This window comes from Trachemys scripta, chromosome 12, assembly GCF_013100865.1.
Source record: "Trachemys scripta elegans isolate TJP31775 chromosome 12, CAS_Tse_1.0, whole genome shotgun sequence".
Classification (NCBI taxonomy): domain Eukaryota; kingdom Metazoa; phylum Chordata; order Testudines; family Emydidae; genus Trachemys; species Trachemys scripta.
The window spans coordinates 20247883-20269584 of NC_048309.1; the positions used below are offsets into that span (position 1 = coordinate 20247883).

At 46.0% G+C, this 21702-nt stretch overlaps 1 protein-coding gene across 5 annotated transcripts; it reads left to right on the forward strand.

Annotated features, from left to right (window-relative positions):
* The first annotated feature begins 2525 nt into the window (after nucleotides 1-2525).
* On the forward strand, nucleotides 2526-17011 carry BLCAP (BLCAP apoptosis inducing factor). 5 transcript variants are annotated; one of them, XM_034787377.1, is made up of 3 exons: nucleotides 2567-2673; nucleotides 13537-13608; nucleotides 15214-17011. In XM_034787377.1, the coding sequence occupies exon 3, from the start codon at nucleotides 15332-15334 to the stop codon at nucleotides 15593-15595; it is 264 nt and encodes an 87-aa protein (XP_034643268.1). In that variant the 5' UTR covers nucleotides 2567-2673; nucleotides 13537-13608; nucleotides 15214-15331; the 3' UTR covers nucleotides 15596-17011. The 5 variants fall into 5 exon arrangements, with proteins under 5 accessions (XP_034643265.1, XP_034643268.1, XP_034643269.1 ...); XM_034787378.1 differs by lacking the exon at nucleotides 13537-13608 and adding an exon at nucleotides 14452-14636 and having other exon boundaries at nucleotides 2588-2673; XM_034787376.1 differs by lacking the exon at nucleotides 2567-2673 and adding an exon at nucleotides 14452-14636 and having other exon boundaries at nucleotides 12946-13608.
* Nucleotides 17012-21702: the final 4691 nt, after the last annotated feature.

The window sequence follows — 21702 nt, forward strand, 5'->3', positions numbered from 1 at the left end:
TTTGGAGCGGGGAACCATATTAGAACATTGGCAATCTACCAGTGAAACAGAGAGCTTCGTGCTCCACAAAGTCCTCTGTGTCCTTTCACCCCTGAGTCTCACTACGCGGGGTACTTGGGCCCTATCTATACTACAGCTCTGACCTCATCAGCAGCACATGGTTATCTGACAGAGACATCAGCGCTCTAACATGGAGGTTTGTTTGCAATGTCACTAAGACAGCATAGTTATGAGTTGGTATCAGGAAATTGCACTAAGTCTAGATCATATTAGGATTATGACGTGTATTACAGAAGTTCCTAAGAGCCCTGTTATGTTCACAGCATGTACACAAAGTATTAGGACCCCCCTCCCCAAATACCCTTCCTGGAAGGTTGCAATGTAACACTACTGTATTTCTAAGAATCCAGAACTCTTCCCCACAACAACAAAACACAGAGAGAAAACAGGCTGCTCCCTAAGGCAGAGAGGCACCACTCACCCCACCTTGATCCAGATCGCACCCTTTACAACAGCCTCCTTGCTTGCAAGCAGGGCCAGAAAACCCCTTAAAACTTAGTGACAGCCTGTAATTGTAACAAAGTTTTCATTACACTACAGGCCCCAATTGAGATCAGAGTCCAACGTGCTAGGCACTGTACATACACATAGTGAGAGAGAGTCCCTGCCCCAGAACGCATACACTCTAAATATCCAAGACACACAAAAGGGTGGGGGAAAGGAAGTATTATTACCACCATTTATGGAGAACCGATAAACAGGAAGATCAAGTGATTGCCCAAAGTCAAACAGGAACTCTGTGTAGTATTAAGGCTGACTTTAAGGGCTGAGCTTCCTAGACAGAGAGTCTGGGTAAAGCACTGTGAAGTTCTTGTTGTTATGCGACACCTGTGCATAGGAGAAAGTGCTACCATGCTGATTTGATACTGTTTGACCCCCACTTTGCACAGGTGTCAATGAAGACAGAAGGTGCAATGTAGGGGGTTGCAGAGAGCCTGAAAGAGCAATTGAAAACACAGTGGCTGACCCTGAAAGAAACCTGAGGAGAGGTTTTGGGTCAGGGATGCAGGCTGAAAAGAGTACCCTTGGTGCTGTGAACAAAAGAAGCTGTTTCCTTCTATTTGATTCCTTCTGCATTCAGAGACACAGGACTTTGTACGTTCTTTGTGAATAGACAAAACTGCATCCAAGAAAATACATCACTGTCACCGATTTCTCCTAATTGGAAAAAAACTACAAGCCCCCCCCCCCCCCCCCGTTGTTGGCTAATTATTCAGGTCAAAAGGGGCAACACTGATTTTTCCCAGTGTGATCAGACATGAGTGACACATTGCAGTCATGTTACAATGGAGGCTGCTACACAGAATGAGATATACATGAACAAACAACATTTCCACTTCAATACAAAGGCACAGGAAGCCTATAATTCTGGAGACATTAGCAATGTGTTCTCTATCTCTCCCTGCTATGCACATTATATGATGCTTCTCCACCAGAGACAGATGACAAACCAGCCACATGGCTCCAGTTGCTACCTAGCTCTGGAGATGGGCCAAAGCCATTAAAACTGAAGTGTAAGGGTATTTTGATCCAGTGTTTTCATTTAATCTGCTATGAAGATAAAGGTATAAGATAGTTATAATGACTTCTAAGCCAATGTAATGAATTGGGGGGGGCTGATTCATGATTTTTGAATATTTGAAATTGGTAACACTGTCTCAGCTGGTGTAAATTGGTGTGCTTTCATTAAAGTCAATTAAGTTATGCCAATTTGCATCAACTGAGAATCTATCCCTCTATTATGCAAGCTATGCAATGATAGTCAAAGCTCACGTTTCTGGCTATAAACTGTTTTGGATTGTTCCTCGGTATGTACTGCATTGCATGAGTGATATGATGAATTGTGTGTATGGTAGATGGTTGGGGAGGGATTGTGTATGAGAGGTTTTCTAAAGCCTGGAGATCTCCAGGGGCAGGGGATGACGATCTAGTGGGGCTGACCCAGTATTAGCTACCAACACCGCCCACACAATTGCATGCTCCATCGCAGGGCTTGTATGAGGGCAGCCTGCGGCCTCCAGCTTTCCAAAATCGGATCTTTAATATCCCTAAAGAAATGTGTTTATTTATTTTTTAAAAATGCACCATTGCAATGGTGCTTGAGGAGAGTTATGCTGTAGTAATACAGACACGCGCAGAGATCTATTCAATTAACATGACCACTTGAATGCCCACAGCAGTCTCCCCACCCTCGGGGGAGGCCAGCCTCTGCAGCTCCACACCCGGGACCAGGCTCCAGCGATCTCTGCGGCGCCCTCCGGGCCATCGCACGCTGCATAGCCACGAGACTGGAATCTCCAGGAGGCGCTCCGCCGGGGCTGTCCATGGCGGTGCCTGATCAAAATAGCCCCAGACCACCTACATGGGGCCAGGTTTCCCCGGGGAGCGCTGAGGAGGAGTAAGGGAGTGGGTTAACCATTGGGGGGCAAGGCTACCGGGGTGACACGGTGCGGGATAGAGACAGGCAGTGGGAAGGGCAGCCCCAGAGGAGACCCGTCGCGACTCTCAGGCAGAGAGCAGCTAGCTGGGGACCTGTGGGAGTGACGGACGCAGGCGAGCGCAGCGGCAGCGGGACGGTCCGGGCCGCGGAGAGCGCCATGGCGGAGTGCGCAGGTACCGGGTGTTTCTGGGGCTCTAGGGGGCCTCTCCTAGCGCGAGTGCGGCCCCAGGGCTGAGAGGAGGCAGCGTCCCCCCGCTCCTGGTGCAGCCCCTGTCCGCCCGGGTGATCCCGTGCCTGGCCTCGCCGGGGCGCCCTCCGCGCGTTGGGGTCCGCGGGCCGGTCGGGCCGGGGTCCCGAGGCGCGGCTCCCCGCCCCGCCCCGCCCCGCCCCGCCGGCAGCGTGGCTCGCTCTCCCTTGGCTCCAGGGCTGTGCCCGGACTCAGCGGCGTCTCCCTTGCCTTGGGCTCTCCCGTGAGATTTGCCGGGGCCGGGGCCGGGGGCAGGTTCCTGTTTTCTGCAAAGATCCAAGTGTGGGGCCACGTCAGAGGCTTTCCCCAGAACTAACATGTGAAGGGCAGGTGCGGCCCACGGCTTGGCGAGGGGTTGGTCGCCGTGGAGGACGCGACAACGTGCCCTGGCAGATTATCCTTAGACAGATAAGTGCGGAGCGAGGGGCTTGGGGCGAGGCCTCTGTGGCCGTTTCTTTGCTGATCCATTTGTCTGATTTCTCTAGATAGAAATACTTCCCCGTCTTTGGCTCATCGATCCTCTAGTTCAGAGATGGGCAAACTACGGCCCGCGCGCCCCTCCTGCCCGACCCCTGAGCTCCTGCCCCGGGAGGCTCGCCCCCGGCCCCTCCCCCGCTGTTCCCCCTCTCCCGCAGCCTCATCTCGCCCCACCGCCAGCGCAATGCTCTGGGGCAGCGCAGCTGCAGAGCTGTAGCTTGACCCGGTGCTCTGAGCTGCGCGGTGGCGCGGCTGGCTCCAGCCGGGCGGCGCGGCTGCCTGTCCTGCTGCTCTGGGCAGTGCGGTTGTAGCGCCCTCAGCCACCGGTGCTCCAGGCAGCGCGGTAAGGAGTAGGGGAGTCCGGGGTGGTGGTTAGGGGTCGGGGCGGTCAGAGGGCGGGGAACAGGGGGGTTGAATGGGGGCAGGGTCCCAGGGGGGCCAGTCAGGAAGAGGGGGGGTTGGATGGGGGGCGGGAGGAAGTCAGGGGAAAGGGTTCTGGGGGCAGTTAGGGGACAGGGAGAATGGATAGGGTAGGGGTCCTGGGGGGGCAGTCAGGAAGGAGGGGGGGTTGGATGGGGTGGCGGGGGATTCGGGGGCTGTCAGGGGACGGGGGGGGTGGATGGGGCAGGAGTCTGAGGAGGTGAGAAGCGGGGGGAGGGCCATGCCTGGCTGTTTGAGGAGGCACAGCCTCCCCTAACCGGCCATCCATACAATTTTTGGAAACGGGATGCGGCCCTCAGGCCAAAAAGTTTGCCTGCCCCTGTTCTAGTTCTTTTCCGATCCCCTTCATGTCCCTTGGGTCTGTAGATCTCCCTTTTTCCAGTTCTTACCTTTCCGTGATTTTTTTTTTTAACATTTAAAAAAAAAAAAAAAAAACGTGCACACCTCTCCTCATAAAAACTAGTCTGGGCTAAATTTGACAGTCACAATCAGAAGTAGCTTTGTTTCCTGTTTATGTCGTACATCCATTTCCTTTGCTGGTGCTGGACCATGCTTGTAACTTGGCTGCAGTGTAGGGTGTAAGGCAGTGCTGGTATAGTCCTCTGCACTGAACAAATATCTAGAAAAATGTTTTTTAATGATTACAGGCATATCATTCACTTCAGTGGATGTTGTGTTAATCTTGCTGCTTAGATGCAAGCAGAGATGGATGACATGACAAATGATGAACTGTGCAGCTGTTTTGGTGACTACTTTGGTTTGATCTTTCTTCTTAAAGATTGTGATAGGGAGACAGTCCTGTCACCTGAAGACCAATGGTGGGTTAATTATTTGCAAGGTAGTTCAGTGGGCTCTCAAAATACTTTTTTGTTAGTAGTGCAATGATTATCTGTCATTTACCGTGGAAAAATTAAAATGCATTTGCTTTTCTTTCCATGCTGTCATTCTCTTCTACGTATCTCAGTTCTCTCTCTCTCCTTTCAGAGTCTGGCACTTCATGCTATCTGCCTATCTTAAGAACATCAGAATGGCCATAGTGGGTCAGACCAATGATCCATCTAGCCCAGTGTTCTGAGTTTTGATGGTGGCTAGTGCCAGATGCTTCAGAGGGAATGAACAGAACAGGGCAATTTCAAGTGATCCATCCTTTGTCATCCAGTCCCAGCTTCTGGCACTTGAGGGTTTAGGGACCCCTGCAACATGGGGTTGTGTCCCTGACCACCTTGGCTAATCAAGGTTGATGGACCTAGCCTCCATGAGCTTCTCTAATTCTTTTTTGAACCCAGTTATGCTTTTGGGCTTCACAACACCCCATGACATTGAGTTCCATATGTTGACATTGTTGTGTGGAAAAAGTACTTCTTCATGTTTGTTTTAAACCTGTTGCCTATGTGTTTTGTCAGGTGACCCCTAGTTCTTATGTTATGTGAAGGGTAAATAACACTTCCCTGTTCACTTTCTTCACACCATTCATGATTTTATAGACTTCTATCATATTTCCCCCCCCATCATCTTTTTTCTCAGATGTACAGTCCCAGTCTTTTTAATCTCTCCTCTTATAAAAGCTGTTCCATACACCTAATCGTTTTTGTTGCCTTTCTCTGCACCTTTCCCACTTCTAATATATCTTTTTTTGAAATGGGGTGTCTAGAACTGCAGGCAGTATTCAAGATTGGGCGTACCATGAGTTTACATAGTAACGACATTATATTTTCTGTCTTATCTGTCCCTTTGCTAATGGTTCCTAACATTCTGTTAGCTTGTTTGACTGCCACTGTGCATTGAGTGGGCATTTTCAGAGAACTATGCCTGATGGCTCTAAGATCTTTCTTGAGTGGTAACAGCTAATTTAGATCCCATTATTTTGTATGTATAGTTGGGATTATTTTATCCAATGTGCATTTCTTTGTATTTATTAACATTGAATTTCATCAGCCATTTTGTCACCCAGTTTTTTGAGATCCCTTTGTAACTCTTTGCAGTCAGGTTTGGACTTAACTGTCTTGAGAATTTTGTATCATTTGCATATATCGCCACCTCACTGTTTGTCCCCTGTTCCAGATCATTTATGAATATGTTGAACAACACAGGGCCCAGTACAGATCTTTGGGGGACCTTGCTATTTACCCTTCTCCACTTGTGAAATCTGACAACTTAGTACTATCCTTTTTTTCAACCAGTTAGTGATCCATGAAAGAACCTTCCCTGTTACTCCATGGCAGCTTAGGGCATGGCTACACTTGCAGCTGTAGAACGCTGTGAGTTAAACCCGCCTTCGGAGAGTGCAGTAGGGAAAGTGCTGCAGACTGTCCACACTGACAGCTGCTTGTGCACTGGCATGGCCACATTTGCGGCACTTGCAGCGGCATTGGGAGCGGTGCATTATGGGCAGCTATCCTAGCATTCAAGTGACTACCAATGTGATATATTCCATCATGTGCCAGCAGTGCCCCCTCTGCCATGTACATTGGCCATACCGGACAGTCTCTACGCAAAAGAATAAGTGGACACAAATCTGACATCAAGAATCGTAACATTCAAAAACCAGTAGGAGAACACTTCAGCCTCTCTGGTCACTCAGTAACAGACTTAAAGGTGGCAATTTTGCAACAGAAAAGCTTCAAAAACAGTCTCTGACAAGAAACTGCTGAACTAGAATTAATTTTCAAACTAGATGCCATTAACTTGGGCTTGAATAGAGACTGGGAGTGGCTGGGTCATTACACAAATTGAGTCTGTTTCCCCATGTTAAGTATCCTCACACCTTCTTGTCAACTGTCTGGAATGGTTTTAGAGTAGCAGCCGTGTTAGTCTGTATCCGCAAAAAGAACAGGAGTACTTGTGGCACCTTAGAGACTAACAAAGTTTTTTTTTCTCCTACTGATAATAGCTCATCTTAATTAGCCTCTTAAAGTTGGTATGGCAACTTTCACCTTTTCATGTTCTCTGTAGGTTTCTATATCTTCTTACTATACGTTCCATTCTATGCATCTGATGAAGTGGGCTGTAGCCCACGAAAGCTTATGCTCAAATAAATTTGTTAGTCTCTAAGGTGTCACAAATACTCCTGTTCTTTCAGTGTAGTAGGGCACTTCCATCGGCCGGAATAAGGCTGTAGTGTAGACACTTGACAGAATTTGCTCTAGACACCTGGTGCCTCTAAATTCCAGGGAGACGTTTGTGTTTCTAAAAAGCTGAATAGTTGACCATCTTCTTGCTGGTACATAAGTGATCTCTTGCTGTAAAGTCTTTTAGCTGCCAAACTGGGTGGCAGCTTGCCTAGCATGCTGGGAGGGAACGATTCATAAATCACCTAAGTTTTGCCTTCCCTCTGGACCAACACCTGCTTAACAGCAACCCTAATGAGGGCTGAATAAGATTACCACTGAGCACTTCCTTGGGTGTTTAGTGGGGATAATCAGAGCTGACTTTCACTAGTCAGGGGTAAGTAGAGCCCTAAGGTAATTGGGAGTGGCACACTCTCTCTGCAGAAGAGAGGGGATATAAAATGGGTATCCATGGACTAATATATAGGGACTATAGCTTAATGAGTACCTTACAACTAAAGTTATGATGAATTAAGCCTTTTCTACTTGTAAATTATCCAGGAACAGATCACAAGCTCCTCAAATGTATTTATTCTCGTAGCTTTTTGAATACTTTATTGCAAATACTTAAAATTAGAGCAGTGCTGGTTATTTGTGACTGGTTAGATAATTCATAATGTTGTTTTTGTTCCCTGACTCCCTGAATGTGCAAGTACTTATGCATGTGAATCTTAAAATTGTTCCTGTTAAGTTAGACCTTGGTGGTTTGAATAACTGAATCATAGGGTAGGTCTACACTTACCTCCAGGTCCAGCGGTAGGCAATCAATCTTCTGGGATCGATTTATTGCGTCTTGTCTAGACGCGATAAATCGATCCCGGATTGATCCCGGAAGTGCTCGCCGTCGACGCCGATACTCCAGCTCGGCGAGAGGAGTATGCAGCATCGACGGGGGAGCCTGCCTGCCGCATCTGGACCCGCGGTAAGTTTGAACTAAGGTACTTTGAATTCAGCTACGTTATTAACGTAGCTGAATTTGCGTACCTTAGTTCGAAGTGGGGGGTTAGTGTGGACCAGGCCATAGAAATGTAGAGTTGGAAGGCACCTCAAGAAGTCAAGTCCATCTCCCTGCACTGAGGCAGGACCAAGTAAACCTAGACCAGGGGTAGGCAACCTATGGCACGCGTGCCAAAGGCAGCACATGAGCTGATTTTCAGAGGCACTCACAGTGCCCGGGTCCTGGCCATCGGTCTGGGGGGGGCTCTGCATTTTAATTTAATTTTAAATGAAGCTTCTTAAACATTTTAAAAACCTTATTTACTTTACATACAACAATAGTTTAGTTATATATTATAGACCTATTGAAAGAGACCTTCTAAAAACGTTAAAATGTATTACTGGCACGCGAAACCTTAAATTAGAGTGAATAAATGAAGACTCGGCACACCACTTCTGAAAGGTTGCCGACCCCTGACCTAGACCAACCCTGATAGGTGTTTGTATAATGTGTGCAGCCCTCCTCACTGTCCCCCATCTCTGACAGAAGCATGGAGCATGCACAATTCTGCACTATTGTAAGTATTGCAAGCACAGGACACGTGATCCTCTGGTATTTGCAGAGCTGTAAGAATAATCAAATCAGCGGGGAACATGACAGTTTCTTGGAGGATAGGCTGCTGTGGGATATAGCGAGAACCAATTCAAAGTTGTTGGTGCCATTTACAGAGCAGCTGAAGATGGTGGAGTGCCACTTCTGGGTCTGAGAAGCAAGCACTGACTGGTGGGATCCCATCGTAATGCAGGCTTGGGATGAGGAGCCGTGGCTGCAGAACTTTCGGATGTGCAAGGCCACATTCCTGGATCTGTATGCCACGCTCGCCCCAGCTCTCCAGCATAGGACACTGAAGTGAGAGCTGCACTGACAGAGAAGAAGCACTATACAGATTTCACAGGCGAGACCAGTATTTCTCAAATTGGGGGTTCTGACCCAAAAGGGAGTTGCGGGGGGGGAGGGGGCGTCACAAGGTTATTTTGGGGGGATCTGCAACTCCTTTTTGGGTCAGGACCCCTGCAATTACAACGCCTTGAAATTTCAGATTCAAATAGCTGAAATCATGAAATTTACGGGTTTTTAAAATCCTATGACCATGACATTGACCAAAATGGACCGTGAATTTGGTAGGGCCTAGTTATAGCTGTCTAGTGTGCTGGATAATATGTGTGAAGCAAAGGGGGAAAAGTTGCGTCTGGGGCAAAGGGTAGAGGTGGAGTAGCTGTCTGCAGTGTTTGAGCAGCCAGATAGAAGGAGCTTATACGGCTCAGGGAGGCTTTGAAAGAGCATTTAAACAGCAACCCACAATAATGTGTTGTGGTGTACTGTGCTCTACCTGACCCTGCTGTTTTGGGGTCTGTTAAGAATTGTGTGACACTTGGTGTACATCTGTGAATATACCACTGTCAGTGCACCTATGAATTTTGCAGTGCTTGCTGTATATTTGATATTATACTGTTTGCCACTGATCTTATGAGTTGTTGCACTATACAGTAACAAGTGGGTGATTTCAAAACTGGTTGGCACTCTGCAGCATATGTTTGTGAACTAATAAAGATGAATTATTTTCCAAGAATTTTATTCAGTAATAGAATCAGTACAAAGAAAAGTCTGTGCAATTTAAAAGCAAATACATTAAAAACTTAAGTTCTGTTCCATTGATTTATTAACAAGGGGAAGAACATTCATGTCCATTTTACATCCATGTACAGCAACTGTGGCATTCACAGATCAGTGTTTGTGAAGCTGTGGTTGTCCTTTAATGATGGAGTGTTAGGGGTAGGGATGCGGCCCCTGAAAACACATGGTATGTAGGGGTGGGTGTGAGTGCGCATGCTGTAATGAAGTTCTCCATGGTCTACAAAGGGAGTGAGCCCAGGATTGTTGAACCTGTAAGGTCCATAAGAGTCTGCAGCATCTGTTTGCTGCCAGTGAAGCCCCATTATGTCCTAGTCCCTCTGGGGCACCTGGCATTGGCCACTGTCGGTAGACAGGATAGTGGGCTAGATGGACCTTGGTCTGACCCAGTAGGGCCGTTCTTATGTTTATGTTCTTATGATCACCATCCTTTTATAACAACCCTTAATGTATTTGAAGGTTATCAGGTGCTCTCTCAGCTTTCTTTTCTCAAGACTAAACGTGCCCAGTTTTTTTAACCTTTTCTTATAGGTCAGGTTTTCTGAACCTTTCATCATTTTTGTTGCTCTCCTCTGGACTCACCCAATTTGTCCTCTTTCCTAAAGTGTGGTGCCCATAATTGGACACAGTACTCAGCTGAGGCCTCACCAGTGCTGAGACAAGAGAAACAATTACCTCCTGTGTTTTCCACACATCACTCCTGTTAGTGGACCCCAGAATATTAGCTTTTTTCTCAGCTGCATCACGTTCATATTCAGTTTGTGATCTACTATAACCCCCAGATTCTTTTCAGCAGTACACTTAGCCTGTTGTTCCTATTTTGTAATTGTGCATTTGATGTTTTTTCTTCTTAAGTGTAGGACTGTGCACTTGTAATTATTGAATTTAATCTTGTTGATTTCAGACCAATTCTCCAATTTGTAAAGGCCATTCTTCAAAATGCTTGCAACTCCTCCCATCTTGGTGTCATCTGCAAATTTGATAAGTGTACTCTCCACTCAATCATCCATGTCATTAATGAAAGTACTGAGTGATACTGGACCTGGGACATACCCCGTGGGTCCCCACTAGATACATCCCTCAAATTTGACAGAGAACCATTGATAAGTACTCTTTGAGTACGGTTTTTCAGCTAGTTGTGATCCACCTTATAGTTATTTCATCTAGACCACATTTCCCCTGTTTGCTTATGAGACTGTCATGTGTGACTGTCAAAACCCTTACAAAAATCAAGATATATCACATCTACTTCTTCTCCCAATCCACCAGGCCAGTAACCTTGTCAAAGAAGGCAATTAGATTAATTTGGGAATAATTTGTCCTTAACAAATCCATGCTGGCTATTCCCATAACCCTATTATCCTCTTGGTGCTTAAATGTTGTTCATAGGAGCAAGTGGAAAGGATGTGAGCATGACTGGCGTGGATTCACTAATGAGCATAAGTGACTTGTCTGTGGAAAACCATTTGTATTTGCTTAGCTCTGATGTGGTGGGTCGCTCAGACCCTGAGGGTATTGCAGGAACTCTAGAGTAGGAGACTCCAATGTGTTGCCTGGAGATCATAGAAAGGAACAGTGAATTATTGAGTGCAGTGAGAATGTCAGGCAGCTTTTTGTACGCTCTGTGACTCAAGGGTCTAAAGTTAAACTTAGCGGTGCTAACAGCTGTGATGGATTCAGAGGAGTCACTGTTCCTGGAATGACTAACAAAAGTGGCTGACAAACCAGATGAGAGTGAGTATAAGGACTACAATCTGTAAAGATGACAGTGCACCATCTTAGCCAAGGAATCAATGAAAGATGAGTCAGAGGTGAATGAGATCAGTAGGTTTGGAAGAAGCAGAATGCCATTGTGAGACGGGGAAGCACAGACAATGAAATGCTGCTGTATGGCAGTTGTTCACTTGCTGTCAGTACCTGGTAATCTACTCCTCTTGGTCAAGAGCAGATAACTGTAGTTTCCTTGAGGGAAAAAGAGAAAATCAGGTGGGGATTTGGCGTGCTTGTTGTGTCCCTGCCTCAGACTGTTGCTCAGGAGTCTAGGCAAAATTGAATACTTTTAAAATACTCTTGTAACTTGCATAACAAATTGTGTGTCAAAGACCACAAACCAAATAAATATTTCACCATTTAGTAAAAGAAAGGTGATATGGCTAAGATGACTGGAATCCCATGGGACACTCTCATAGCCGTGTTGGACTTGGGTGGGTGGCGAAAAAGAGGTGGAAAAGAGTACTTGTTACTATTAACAGCTGATCCACCAGCCAGGGAAGGTAGAATCCATGCTCCAGACAAATGCATAGTTCTAGTTCCTTTACTCAGGGCTCTTATGTTTTGAATCTTGGTGTCTCAATAAAGCAACCTAATATAGTCTCACTACCCTTTAGGGTCATATGTTAGCATTTGTCTCTAGGACTTCACAGCCCTACCCTGCTGAGGTTTCTCTCCAGCCAGCTCCTGCTCCCTGTAGGTGTCTTCTTGTCATGCTTTCCACCTGAGGGGTACAGAGACCTCCCCCTTCCTCTGCCTGCTCCTCTGCCTAAGAGAGAGAAGCTTTATGTGATTGCCTTTAGGCACATCACTAGGAGCAAATATGTGACCTACAACTACAGCTCTCAGCCTTAAAGGGCTCAACGGCTGTACCATGTGCTTCAGTACACTGCAGTCCATTGGTGGAAATAGTGATTTTTGTGTATACTTTATATAATGGTTAAGTTTGTAAAGTGCTTTGGGGGGAACATGGGGACAAAAGTTGCTATATAAGTAACAATAAGTTCATGTTGTGCATATGATATGGAGCAGTTTAGAAGGATTCAAGGAGAACTGCAGAGCACTGACTTGCCACAATTGTTTTCCTGCCTGCTGTCATACCATATGTTTGAATAGATAGGAACAAAAAGTGAGTGTCCGAGTAGGGAGAAGAGCAGTGACTTAGCTGCTCAACTCCCATGAGAGCTGTGCTGCTAGCTCACTTCTGTGAACACTTACCCTGGGGAGGAACTAACGAATACTTAGCTTCTATAATGATGTTCATCTGAGGATCTCAACATGCTTTACAAGGTTAATAGCCCTTCTGCACCTCTGTGATATAGGGAAGTATTATCTTTTTAACTAACTATAGCCCAAGGGGACACAGACTGAAGCAGGAATAAAAACTTGGGAGTCCGATTCCAGATTCTTGGCTCTAACCACTAGAAAATACTGACCTGTAAAACAACTTAGTAATTGTGAGGCCTGAAAATAAGCTCATTAGTTTTACCGATAAAATAACCCCACCTCCCCACTCTCTGCTGGACGGTACTTTCTCTCCTCTCCACCATAGCTTCCCAGGACCAGTGCACCCCATGCTTTCTTCAGGAATACTCTAAAACGCTGGTGATGTGCTGTCTGCTGGGATGGAGATGCTGGGCAGCCTCCTCTTTCATCACTATTAAAATACACCCGCTTGCTGGTGGCGTGGGGAGAATGTTGCCTATGAGGCCGGAATGTGTTCCCAGCTCTTGCTGGAGGAGCAGGTACTCAAATATGCCTGGGAACTTCTTAATCTTTATTATGACTTCACTCTCTTTTGGCAGGAAACCATTTTCTTTGTGGCCGTGTTTTGGCTTTTTCATGCAGCCTCTTCTTCCCTCCTCATCCCTGCTCCCCTAGCCAGGAAATCCCATCCTTCTCTTCTAGTTTTAGCCAAGGGAATATGTTGTTTATCTTCTCAGCTTCTTTGTCCCACGGGCCCCCCTGCAACTACAGTTTCTATTCCTGCCTGGCTCAGCTCAGCCCTTCTGCCCTCTGACACAGAGAGAACCATGCAGCTTAGTGTTTGAAGGAAGAAGGGTCTTTAGGACAAGCCGTTATAAACCAAGAATGTGTTTGCTCTGCATGGTCACTAGAACCCCTGGCACTTCTCTAAGAGGAGGGGCTTGCCCTGTTGTCCTTGGGCACAAGTTTCACTTGCCCTTTTGTGCCTTGGCTGCCTGCCATCCCCTTCAGCTGTGCTGTATAAATGTAGTTATGAAGCACTGTGGGATGAAAGGTGCTGTATAAATGTAAACTGTTCTCATTAGCCCTTGTTGAGAGATCTGCTGCCTGTGCCTTCGTTTTTCCCTTTACCACCACCACACTTTGTGTATTGTTTCAGCAAGGTGCTGACAAGGAGTCAGAACCAGGACTAATACCCTAATCCTACCATTGACTTGCTGTGTGATCTTGGGTAAGTTTCAAAATCCTCTTTCTCCATCCATTTCCCCTCTCTGTAAACTGAAAAGAGATCCTCCTTTCTAAAGTACTTTGAGATCCTCGGATGACAAATGCTATCTAGAGCTAAGTATTCTAGCTTGAGTTGCTTAGATTGCTCACTGTGACTGCTGCTGATCTGTTAAAGGGAGCAGTGCAACTTAGTATACTGGTTGGCCACTCTCTCCATTCAGATGCCTTCTCAAAACATGCTGCTTTCACATGGTTTTATGATGATAATCCAAGGAAGGAAATCCCATGTTTATGTATAAACACTGTCATTTTGAGATTGTCCCATATCTGATCCATCAGTGTATTTTGTCTGATCTGAATGTGTCTGTCTGGCTTAGATTGTAAATCCTTCAGGCAGAGACGGTCTCTCATTGTAGTGTGCATGCTGTCATCATTCACAGTTTAGCTACACATGGCTTGAATTTCACGTTGCGTGATTGGGATCTTCGCTGTCAGAATGCTGCATTAGAAGATGCATACTATGTTTGGGGCTAGGGGACTTTTTAATGGGCCCATGTGTGTGCAGAGGAGATGGTACATGGATGAGCTCAAGATATGAGTTTTTCAGCAATGTGTCTAAATACCATAAAGGCATCTTTCTCTGACCTCCGCCCCAGCTTTCCCTCTTCTAAGATTTTAAGAAGTTGCTGAGGGAAACTGAGTTTCACTGTTGCTTTTTACCTCTTCCCCAAGGGCTTTCTTTGCAGTACCTGCATCTGTGTGAAATTGACTCTGGGTTTGCAGCTGCTGAGGAAAGGAATGACAAGCAGGACTGCAGAGCAAACTCAGTAAAATTCTCCCACTTTAGGTGCAGGCAGAAAAGCAAGAAGCAACCTGGCAAAGGAGAGATTCCCATGATCCCATCCTCAGTTCAGATGTGAAGATCTCATCAATCATCACAGTCCCTCTCGCATGCTGTCAGCCTTATGCTGAACCACTTTTCCAGCTGTGCCTATTAGACAGATGTGATTTCCCCTTTGGAAGCAAAATTAGGTTCGGTTCCTTGTCTTCCATTACTTCCCACGCAACCACTGTGCGGTGATCTTTGTAAAGTGCACTTGCTGACACCACCTTCCAAATTTCTTTGGACAGTTTGAGCTGAGTATGCACATTAGTAGGAAAACCAGCTGTTCTAGTCTTTCCCCATGGAATCCTTTGCTTTCCCTCTAGCCTCCCACACTGCGTGAAGGGACTGGGTTTTTTACTACTTTGTTAGAATTTGAGCCAGTGACACAGATAACAGCTGGCCTTTGGGAAAGAGAAGCATTGACCAGGAAGTTAGACCAAATCCATCTCCTTGTCGATGCAGGCTTGCCCCCCTATTGTACATTTTTTAAATGTTTTATCTAGTGTTATGTACTAGTTGGTGGTATTTTCACCATTTCCCCTGGGAGACTATAGTGCAGCCTCCAATCTCAGTGTGAGGAACTCCTAATACTATGTTAAAACAATGCCGTGATTGTCAGTGTACAGTAGATTGGGAGCAAATAAGTGACTCGGTGTATGAGGAGAATTGGTGTTGGCCTCTTTAGCACATTACCCTAATCCTGACTCTTTTTTTCTTTTAAAGCTTTATCTCCACGTTACAGAACAGTGTTGGGAATCCTGCTCACCTGAGGAGCTGCAGGAAAAAGTTCTAGGAGTGCTTCTGATTGCTGCTGTCCTTGGGTCCCTGCCTGCCAGTCACTATGTACTGCCTTCAGTGGTTACTGCCTGTCCTCCTCATTCCTAAGCCCCTCAACCCGGCTTTGTGGTTCAGTCACTCAATGTTCATGGGCTTCTATCTGCTGAGTTTCCTCCTGGAGCGGAAGCCATGCACAATCTGTGCCTTGGTCTTCCTGGCAGCCTTGTTCCTCATCTGCTACAGCTGCTGGGGGAACTGCTTCTTGTATCACTGCAGTGGCTCCCAACTGCCTGAGTCTGCTCATGATCCCAGCATAGTCGGTACCTAAAAGTTCCTCCAGCTTGCTGACAGCTCTGGGTTTGCTTTTAAAGAGGGGCGTTGGGTGAGGTTGGGAGCGGGGGGAGGGAGGGCTTGCTAGGCATGTGACTGGAGTACAAGCAGCCTGTTTTCTATAATGTGTGTGGACTACAGCGGCAAATTCCTGACCAGCCCTCCCACTTTGCCTATGAAATTTGATGTCAGTTGTTTACTGTGTGAATTCTGGCACTGCTACCTGCTTTTAGAAGCAGAAGAGTTATATGTTTTCCCTTCCCTTATTTCTGGGAATGGACACTGGCCCTCCCCTCTGAGAAGTGGTGGAAGAAGGATCTGTCCAGCTGTTGTGTTGTGGTCATCTGTGTGTCTCTCTCAATTGTCTGTATAAGGCCACAGCTGTCTCTGTGGGAGCCTTGGGCCCACCAATTCTGCTGAAGCAGTTAGAAGATTCTCCATGTTGCTGTTTGCGGGGAGATAGTCTTCATTGCACTGCTGTTCAAGGGGACGTGCAACAGTTAACAGATGCACTCAGCTGAAAGCTGCTGGAGCCAGAGACTGCTGAGTTATCTCCTCCTGCCAAATTGAAAGACGTGCACTGCCCAAGTGCTTTCTGAACTGCTTGCATTCTCCCAGATCATAACTGAAAAAACGTTGAGTTGCCACGATGCTGCTTTTAAAGCGCTTCTCACAGGCATCAAAGCCTGCCTCCCTCTCTGCTGGATTTCCAGTTTACAGAGGTCTTGACTCTTTGGATACAAAGCATGCTCTGCTGTGGTGTTTGGGGTTGTTTTAATTTCACTGTTAGTTTAAAACTGTCAGCATTCCTAGCTGGAATGATGAGGTGAGAGCAGGGAGGGAGGATTCAGAGTTTTTAGTAAGCATGATGTGGGGTGGTTCAAAATAACAAATGGTTGTATCCATTTAACTGACAGTGTTTGCAGGCCAGGACTGTCTGTGCATTTTCTTTTGTCCCAAGCAACCCAGCCGCTGGTAATGTGCAATGGAGGGAGGGAGCAATAAATGGTTAGGGAGCAGTCCTGGGATCTCTATTCGCTCCTGGCAGGCTGGTTTGGGGGAGCCTAGGGGAGGTTTCCCTAGTGGCACTTGCTGTACAGCTTTCTTTCCTGCTCATCTGCTCCAGTGCATAGCAGCATCTTCCAGAGGGAACGGTGTTCCTTGCTGTGACAAATGTTTGCTTGTGAAAAACTTAACCGGTTCTTGAAATACACTGGGTCTATAAACTTTCAAGGTTATGTTGCTGTCTGCCATCCATTTGTCTCCACACAAGCGTCTCCTACTGGAGCGCTGCAGAGATGGTTGCTGCTCTCTCAAGGGAGGTTAAAACTAAAACCAGCTGTGAAACTTCCAGAGCATTGTATTGTTTGTTCACTGCACAGCTGTTCAATAAAGCTTTATAAACTTTGGTCTATGGACTTGTGCCAGTTGTGATGTATTCACTACCCCTGGACTAAGGCATTTGGATGAGTAATGTTTTCTGACCTTTTCTGCCCCACTCCACATTCTGTTCCCAGAACAAGCTGCAGTAAAACTTCCAAAAAAAATGGTTCAGGAGTCTACACCAAGGTTTGTCCTATGACACACAGCTCCCCGAACACTGATGCTTTCCATTGATTATTTAATGTTGATTCGGGTTGTAAGGTTTAAACTGTCTTCAACGTGGCTTTGGGACCTCATCCAAGTTGCAGCCCTGAACTGTGTGTGTTTGCTTTGACCTGCCCTTAGAGCTTGAAATCTAATACTCAGGATATGGGCACACTAGCAAAAGTGAGACCTGTAATTGCTGACATGCAGCACCACTGGGGGAAGTTATAGTGAAGAGAGGGCTCTGGTGCCTTCATTTGAAGGGTTTGATGACAAGTGGAGGCAATGCCTGAACCCCCCTCCCCCCCGTACTTCCTGCATCATGGCTTCCATAGCTGTTACCAGCACGGGAGCTGTGCTGGGGTGAATTGATAAGTGCCAATTTTGCCAATGTAGACTCCAGGTCAGTCCAGCACTGTGGAGGCAACACAGCAAGAGTGGTCAAAAAGTGTGGTGAGTGAGTGTGTTGGCTCTATCCCTTTAAAATATGATCCATTTCCCCCACCAGGCTTGTCCAATGGTACAGAGTGGGGCTTTGAGTTATAGAGGGCTGGAGTCAGAGGGCTAGTCTACACTACGGTGCTACATTGGTGCCGCTGCAGCGCATCTGGTGAAGACGCACTCTCCCCTTGGCATAATTACTCCACCTCAATGAGAGGCGGAAGCTATGTTGGCGGGACAACATAGCTGTGATGCTCTCCTGCCGACATAGACTTAAAGTGGTGTCTCCTCCGCACTATGTAACATGTCACCCGGGGGGCAAGGGTGGCTTTTTTAAACCTGGAGCCAGGTAAGTTACATCTACTTAAGCGGTAGTGTAGACAAGTCCATAGCAAAAGCTGAAATGAAACTGACATTTCAAAGCTTCAGTCTCTCTTCAGTGCAAAAATGTAAAGGGGATGACATGAGTGAAATATACCTGGCCTCAGACATTCTGAAATTAATTACTTGCAAAGCACTGAGACCCCTTCCTTTTCATCAGTTTAAAGAGTCCACCGAAATTATACTTGCCCAATTTATTTAAAAGAAAATTGTCATAAAAGCAAGTGCGAGAACACTGCAGAGGTGAGCACTTGTCTGAGTAAGGAGAGTTGTCTTCCAATTACTTAAGTGTCCACAAGCATGGAAGGGAGATCTTAAAGTTGGTCAAACAGCAGAGAGGAATGGACTTTAAGACAGGAGCCATGACGACTCGGGATAAGGTAGAGAGCATCTCTGCTATTCAACATTGTTTCAGTTCAGGTTAGTAGACTTATGAGCCAAGAGAGGTTCTGTGAGCTGTACCACATGAGCTGTTGGTTCTTACCTAGGTTGCACAAGGAGAGGTGTCCATATCACACACCCTTCACATTTGTTGTTGGCAGCAGTCTCAGCATCAAATGGGACAGGGAGACTGAAATACATTTGCTTCAGCTGGAAGGGATCACCCTTTAGGAAAATCAAAGCATGTTGGCAAAGCACCAAGAAGGATTTTGCAAAATGGCTCACCTGTACCTGTCCTGTTACCAGAGGACTGCAGTTCTTGGAACCACCAGTCTGACACCTTTATAGTAATAATAACTTTACATGCATGAAGCTAAGCTGCAAGGCTGCTTGATTACAAGTTCAAAGTATCCTGCTGTCTAACACAAGGTGCCAGGGGCCCTTCTCATTGGTGAGATAAAAGAACCGTGCTACCATCACCCTGTTCCATATGGAGATACTCCAAGGGGGCGTAGTGCATCTGTCATCTGATTGCAGGACTCTATCGCATTCTCCTGCAATAATCTTCTGCTAGCTAGCTCATGTCTAACTGGCCAAATGAAGACATATCACTGTTGTCACAGGAGTTGTGTTCTGCTCAAACTGAAACCAGTTTCCTCTACCTCCTTACCCCGTGGTAGTTGAAGTCCAACTCAGCAATGATTCAAGGTCCACCACTTTTATAAAATGTAGAAATTAAAGGATAGGTAGCATTATCTCTGGATTTGGGAATCAGACAGTAATTATATCCTGTCAGTGTACTATGGTAGATGTTAGTAAACCTTGATGGGAAACAGGCTTAGTACTAGTGAAACGCCTGCCCTTAGGCAGTTATGGTGTGACACGAATGAAAACAAATGCTTTTGCTCTGGAAATAATTATAGCTGTGATTGCATTAGCTCATGTAACTCCTCTTTAAAAAATAAATAAATGCTTGGATGGTCTTTGCTCACTCTGGCCAGCTTCACTCTGATTGGGACTTACTTAAATATTTGTAAAGTTAGAGCCTCCTCTTGCACTAGACCATGCAACATCTTCGGGGGACAAGATTTGGCCATTGTTTTGCCATAACTCACTGCACAGCTGGTTCACAATAGTTCCTTCTGCTATTGTATTCAAAATCATATGGTGAGAGCTGCGAATTTCTTCATTCTAAGACTAGATTGGACTTGGATCAAAGATTTAAAAATGAGGTTCTGACCACAGCACTAAAGATGTGCGTGCAGGAGTTGGGGTGCTGCTAAATTTATACTTTACTGTGAGTTCCAGCCCAAAGCTGTTTAGTTATATATTCCTCCCTCGGGTACATACAGGGTCCTCATTACAATAGTATCTCAGTCCTCAACACTCTAGTGTACTTAGCCTCATCCCAGCCCTGACAGGGTGTAGGGAAGTATTACCCTTTTTTACAGATGGGACACCAAAGCACTAGGGCCCAGATCCTCAAAGATATTTAAATACCTAAATATGTGAGTATTTGGGCCTAAGTCACGATCATCTAGGAAGTCTGTAGCACAGCAGAGAATTAAACCTGTGTCTTGAGTCCCATGCCCTAACCCCCAGTCAGACCCTCTTTCCTCACTGCAGAACACCACTGAAGTGCAGCTGTTCAGGGTGGAGGGTCTACCAACCAGCCCACACCACTGTATAGAACAGTGGGGCTTGAGATATGGAGGATACCAGCTCAAACCCCTAAACCATAGGGTCTTTCCTTTCCATACACAGCTGACCAGATCTGTGTAAGGGCTCATCTGAATCCAGTAGCCCTGCTCTAATTTAAGATGCCTATATGAAGCCATTTTATTCAGATGGACAAGCTATTTTCCACATCCCCATCTACTTCCTTAGCTGACAGTGAATGCCATATGCCATGGAGAGCTGATATGATAGACAAGGTAAGAGTCTCTGTGTATCATATACTTGTATATATTGTCCATGTACACACACGCATGCACACTCTCCTCTCTCCCCAGTGCCTCCCCTCCCACCCCCCAAAAAACCCACTAGGCTAGCCCTGGAGACATGGATTGTGAGTTTATGGTTGTAGTACTGTACCATTCTAACATTGTAGTACACAACTGTGCCACTTTGTGGCACCAAAAATTTTCTTGAATATTTGTATTTTGGAATATTACCCTTGTAGCCTTTGATTTTAATTTAAAGTGAATTTAGTAATGTATTACAACACTGTGGGTTTGGCTGTGGTTGCTATAGTTTCAAGCTCAGAATGAAAGTCACCTTAGCTATTTGCTTCAGATTGAGTCCCTAGGATCACAAAGACCAAGGATAGCGACCACACATACATTTCACAAGTACAAGGTCTAGTCCGTTTTTACAGGTTTATTTAAAGTTTCAGTTAAAGTTATGATTACCCAAGCATAGAGAAATTCTATGAAGACCTATGCACAAGTTACAAATTTGGTCATACTTACATCCTTAACTATGTTCTAAGGTCTGATGGCTGACTTGCCAATTGATCATCAGGAGAGGGATGGGTCCTGCTGAAGATTTCCCATAGGGAACTCAATTTTCCCAGTCTGGGTACCCTCTTTTTATAATGTGATTCTGAGTATACCTCATTAGCGTTTATGCATACAGTGCACTCTGCGGGTAGGGCATGTGTAGAAAAATGTGACTACAGGTATCTTGTAAGCAAAAAATTACTCGTTAATTTTCATAATACCACCCTGAACTTGCAGTAAGACCTTGTGCAAGTCACCTAACTTCTCTGTGCCCCAATTTGCCACTATCTGTAAAACAGGAATAATTTACCTTACAGGAGCCTTGTCAGGCTTAATTCACCCCTTGGACACCACCTGGAATTCCATGGATAGAAGGAGCTATAGCGGAGCAAGTGGTTTAGGACTTGCAATGTAAGACTATTGGCGTGTGCTCCAGCAGTCTGCTAAGCATACAGTGAATAGGGAATCTTAAACCATTCCTTTACCCCCAAAGACACTGGTGTGAACTTCATAGAGAAGCTGTGAGGTTTCCCTACGCTCTTCTTCCCAATCTCCACCTGCCACGTCGCTTTCAATTTGATTGGGGGATTACATTGCCAAGCTAATCTGCCCTTTGGCTCTGCCTGCAGTTGCGACTGGGGGTGCGGGAAATAGAAAATGGCAGGCAGCCACACTGACTTGGGGCCAAAGTCCCAGAAGAGGAAAGAAACAGGAAGACTCTGGAAGGGGCAGTCCGTAAGAGCATTGCTAGATCACTTGCGTTCACTTTTCTGTTTTCATTATGTTCTTCCAATGCAGAAAGCCAGTTTGAAAG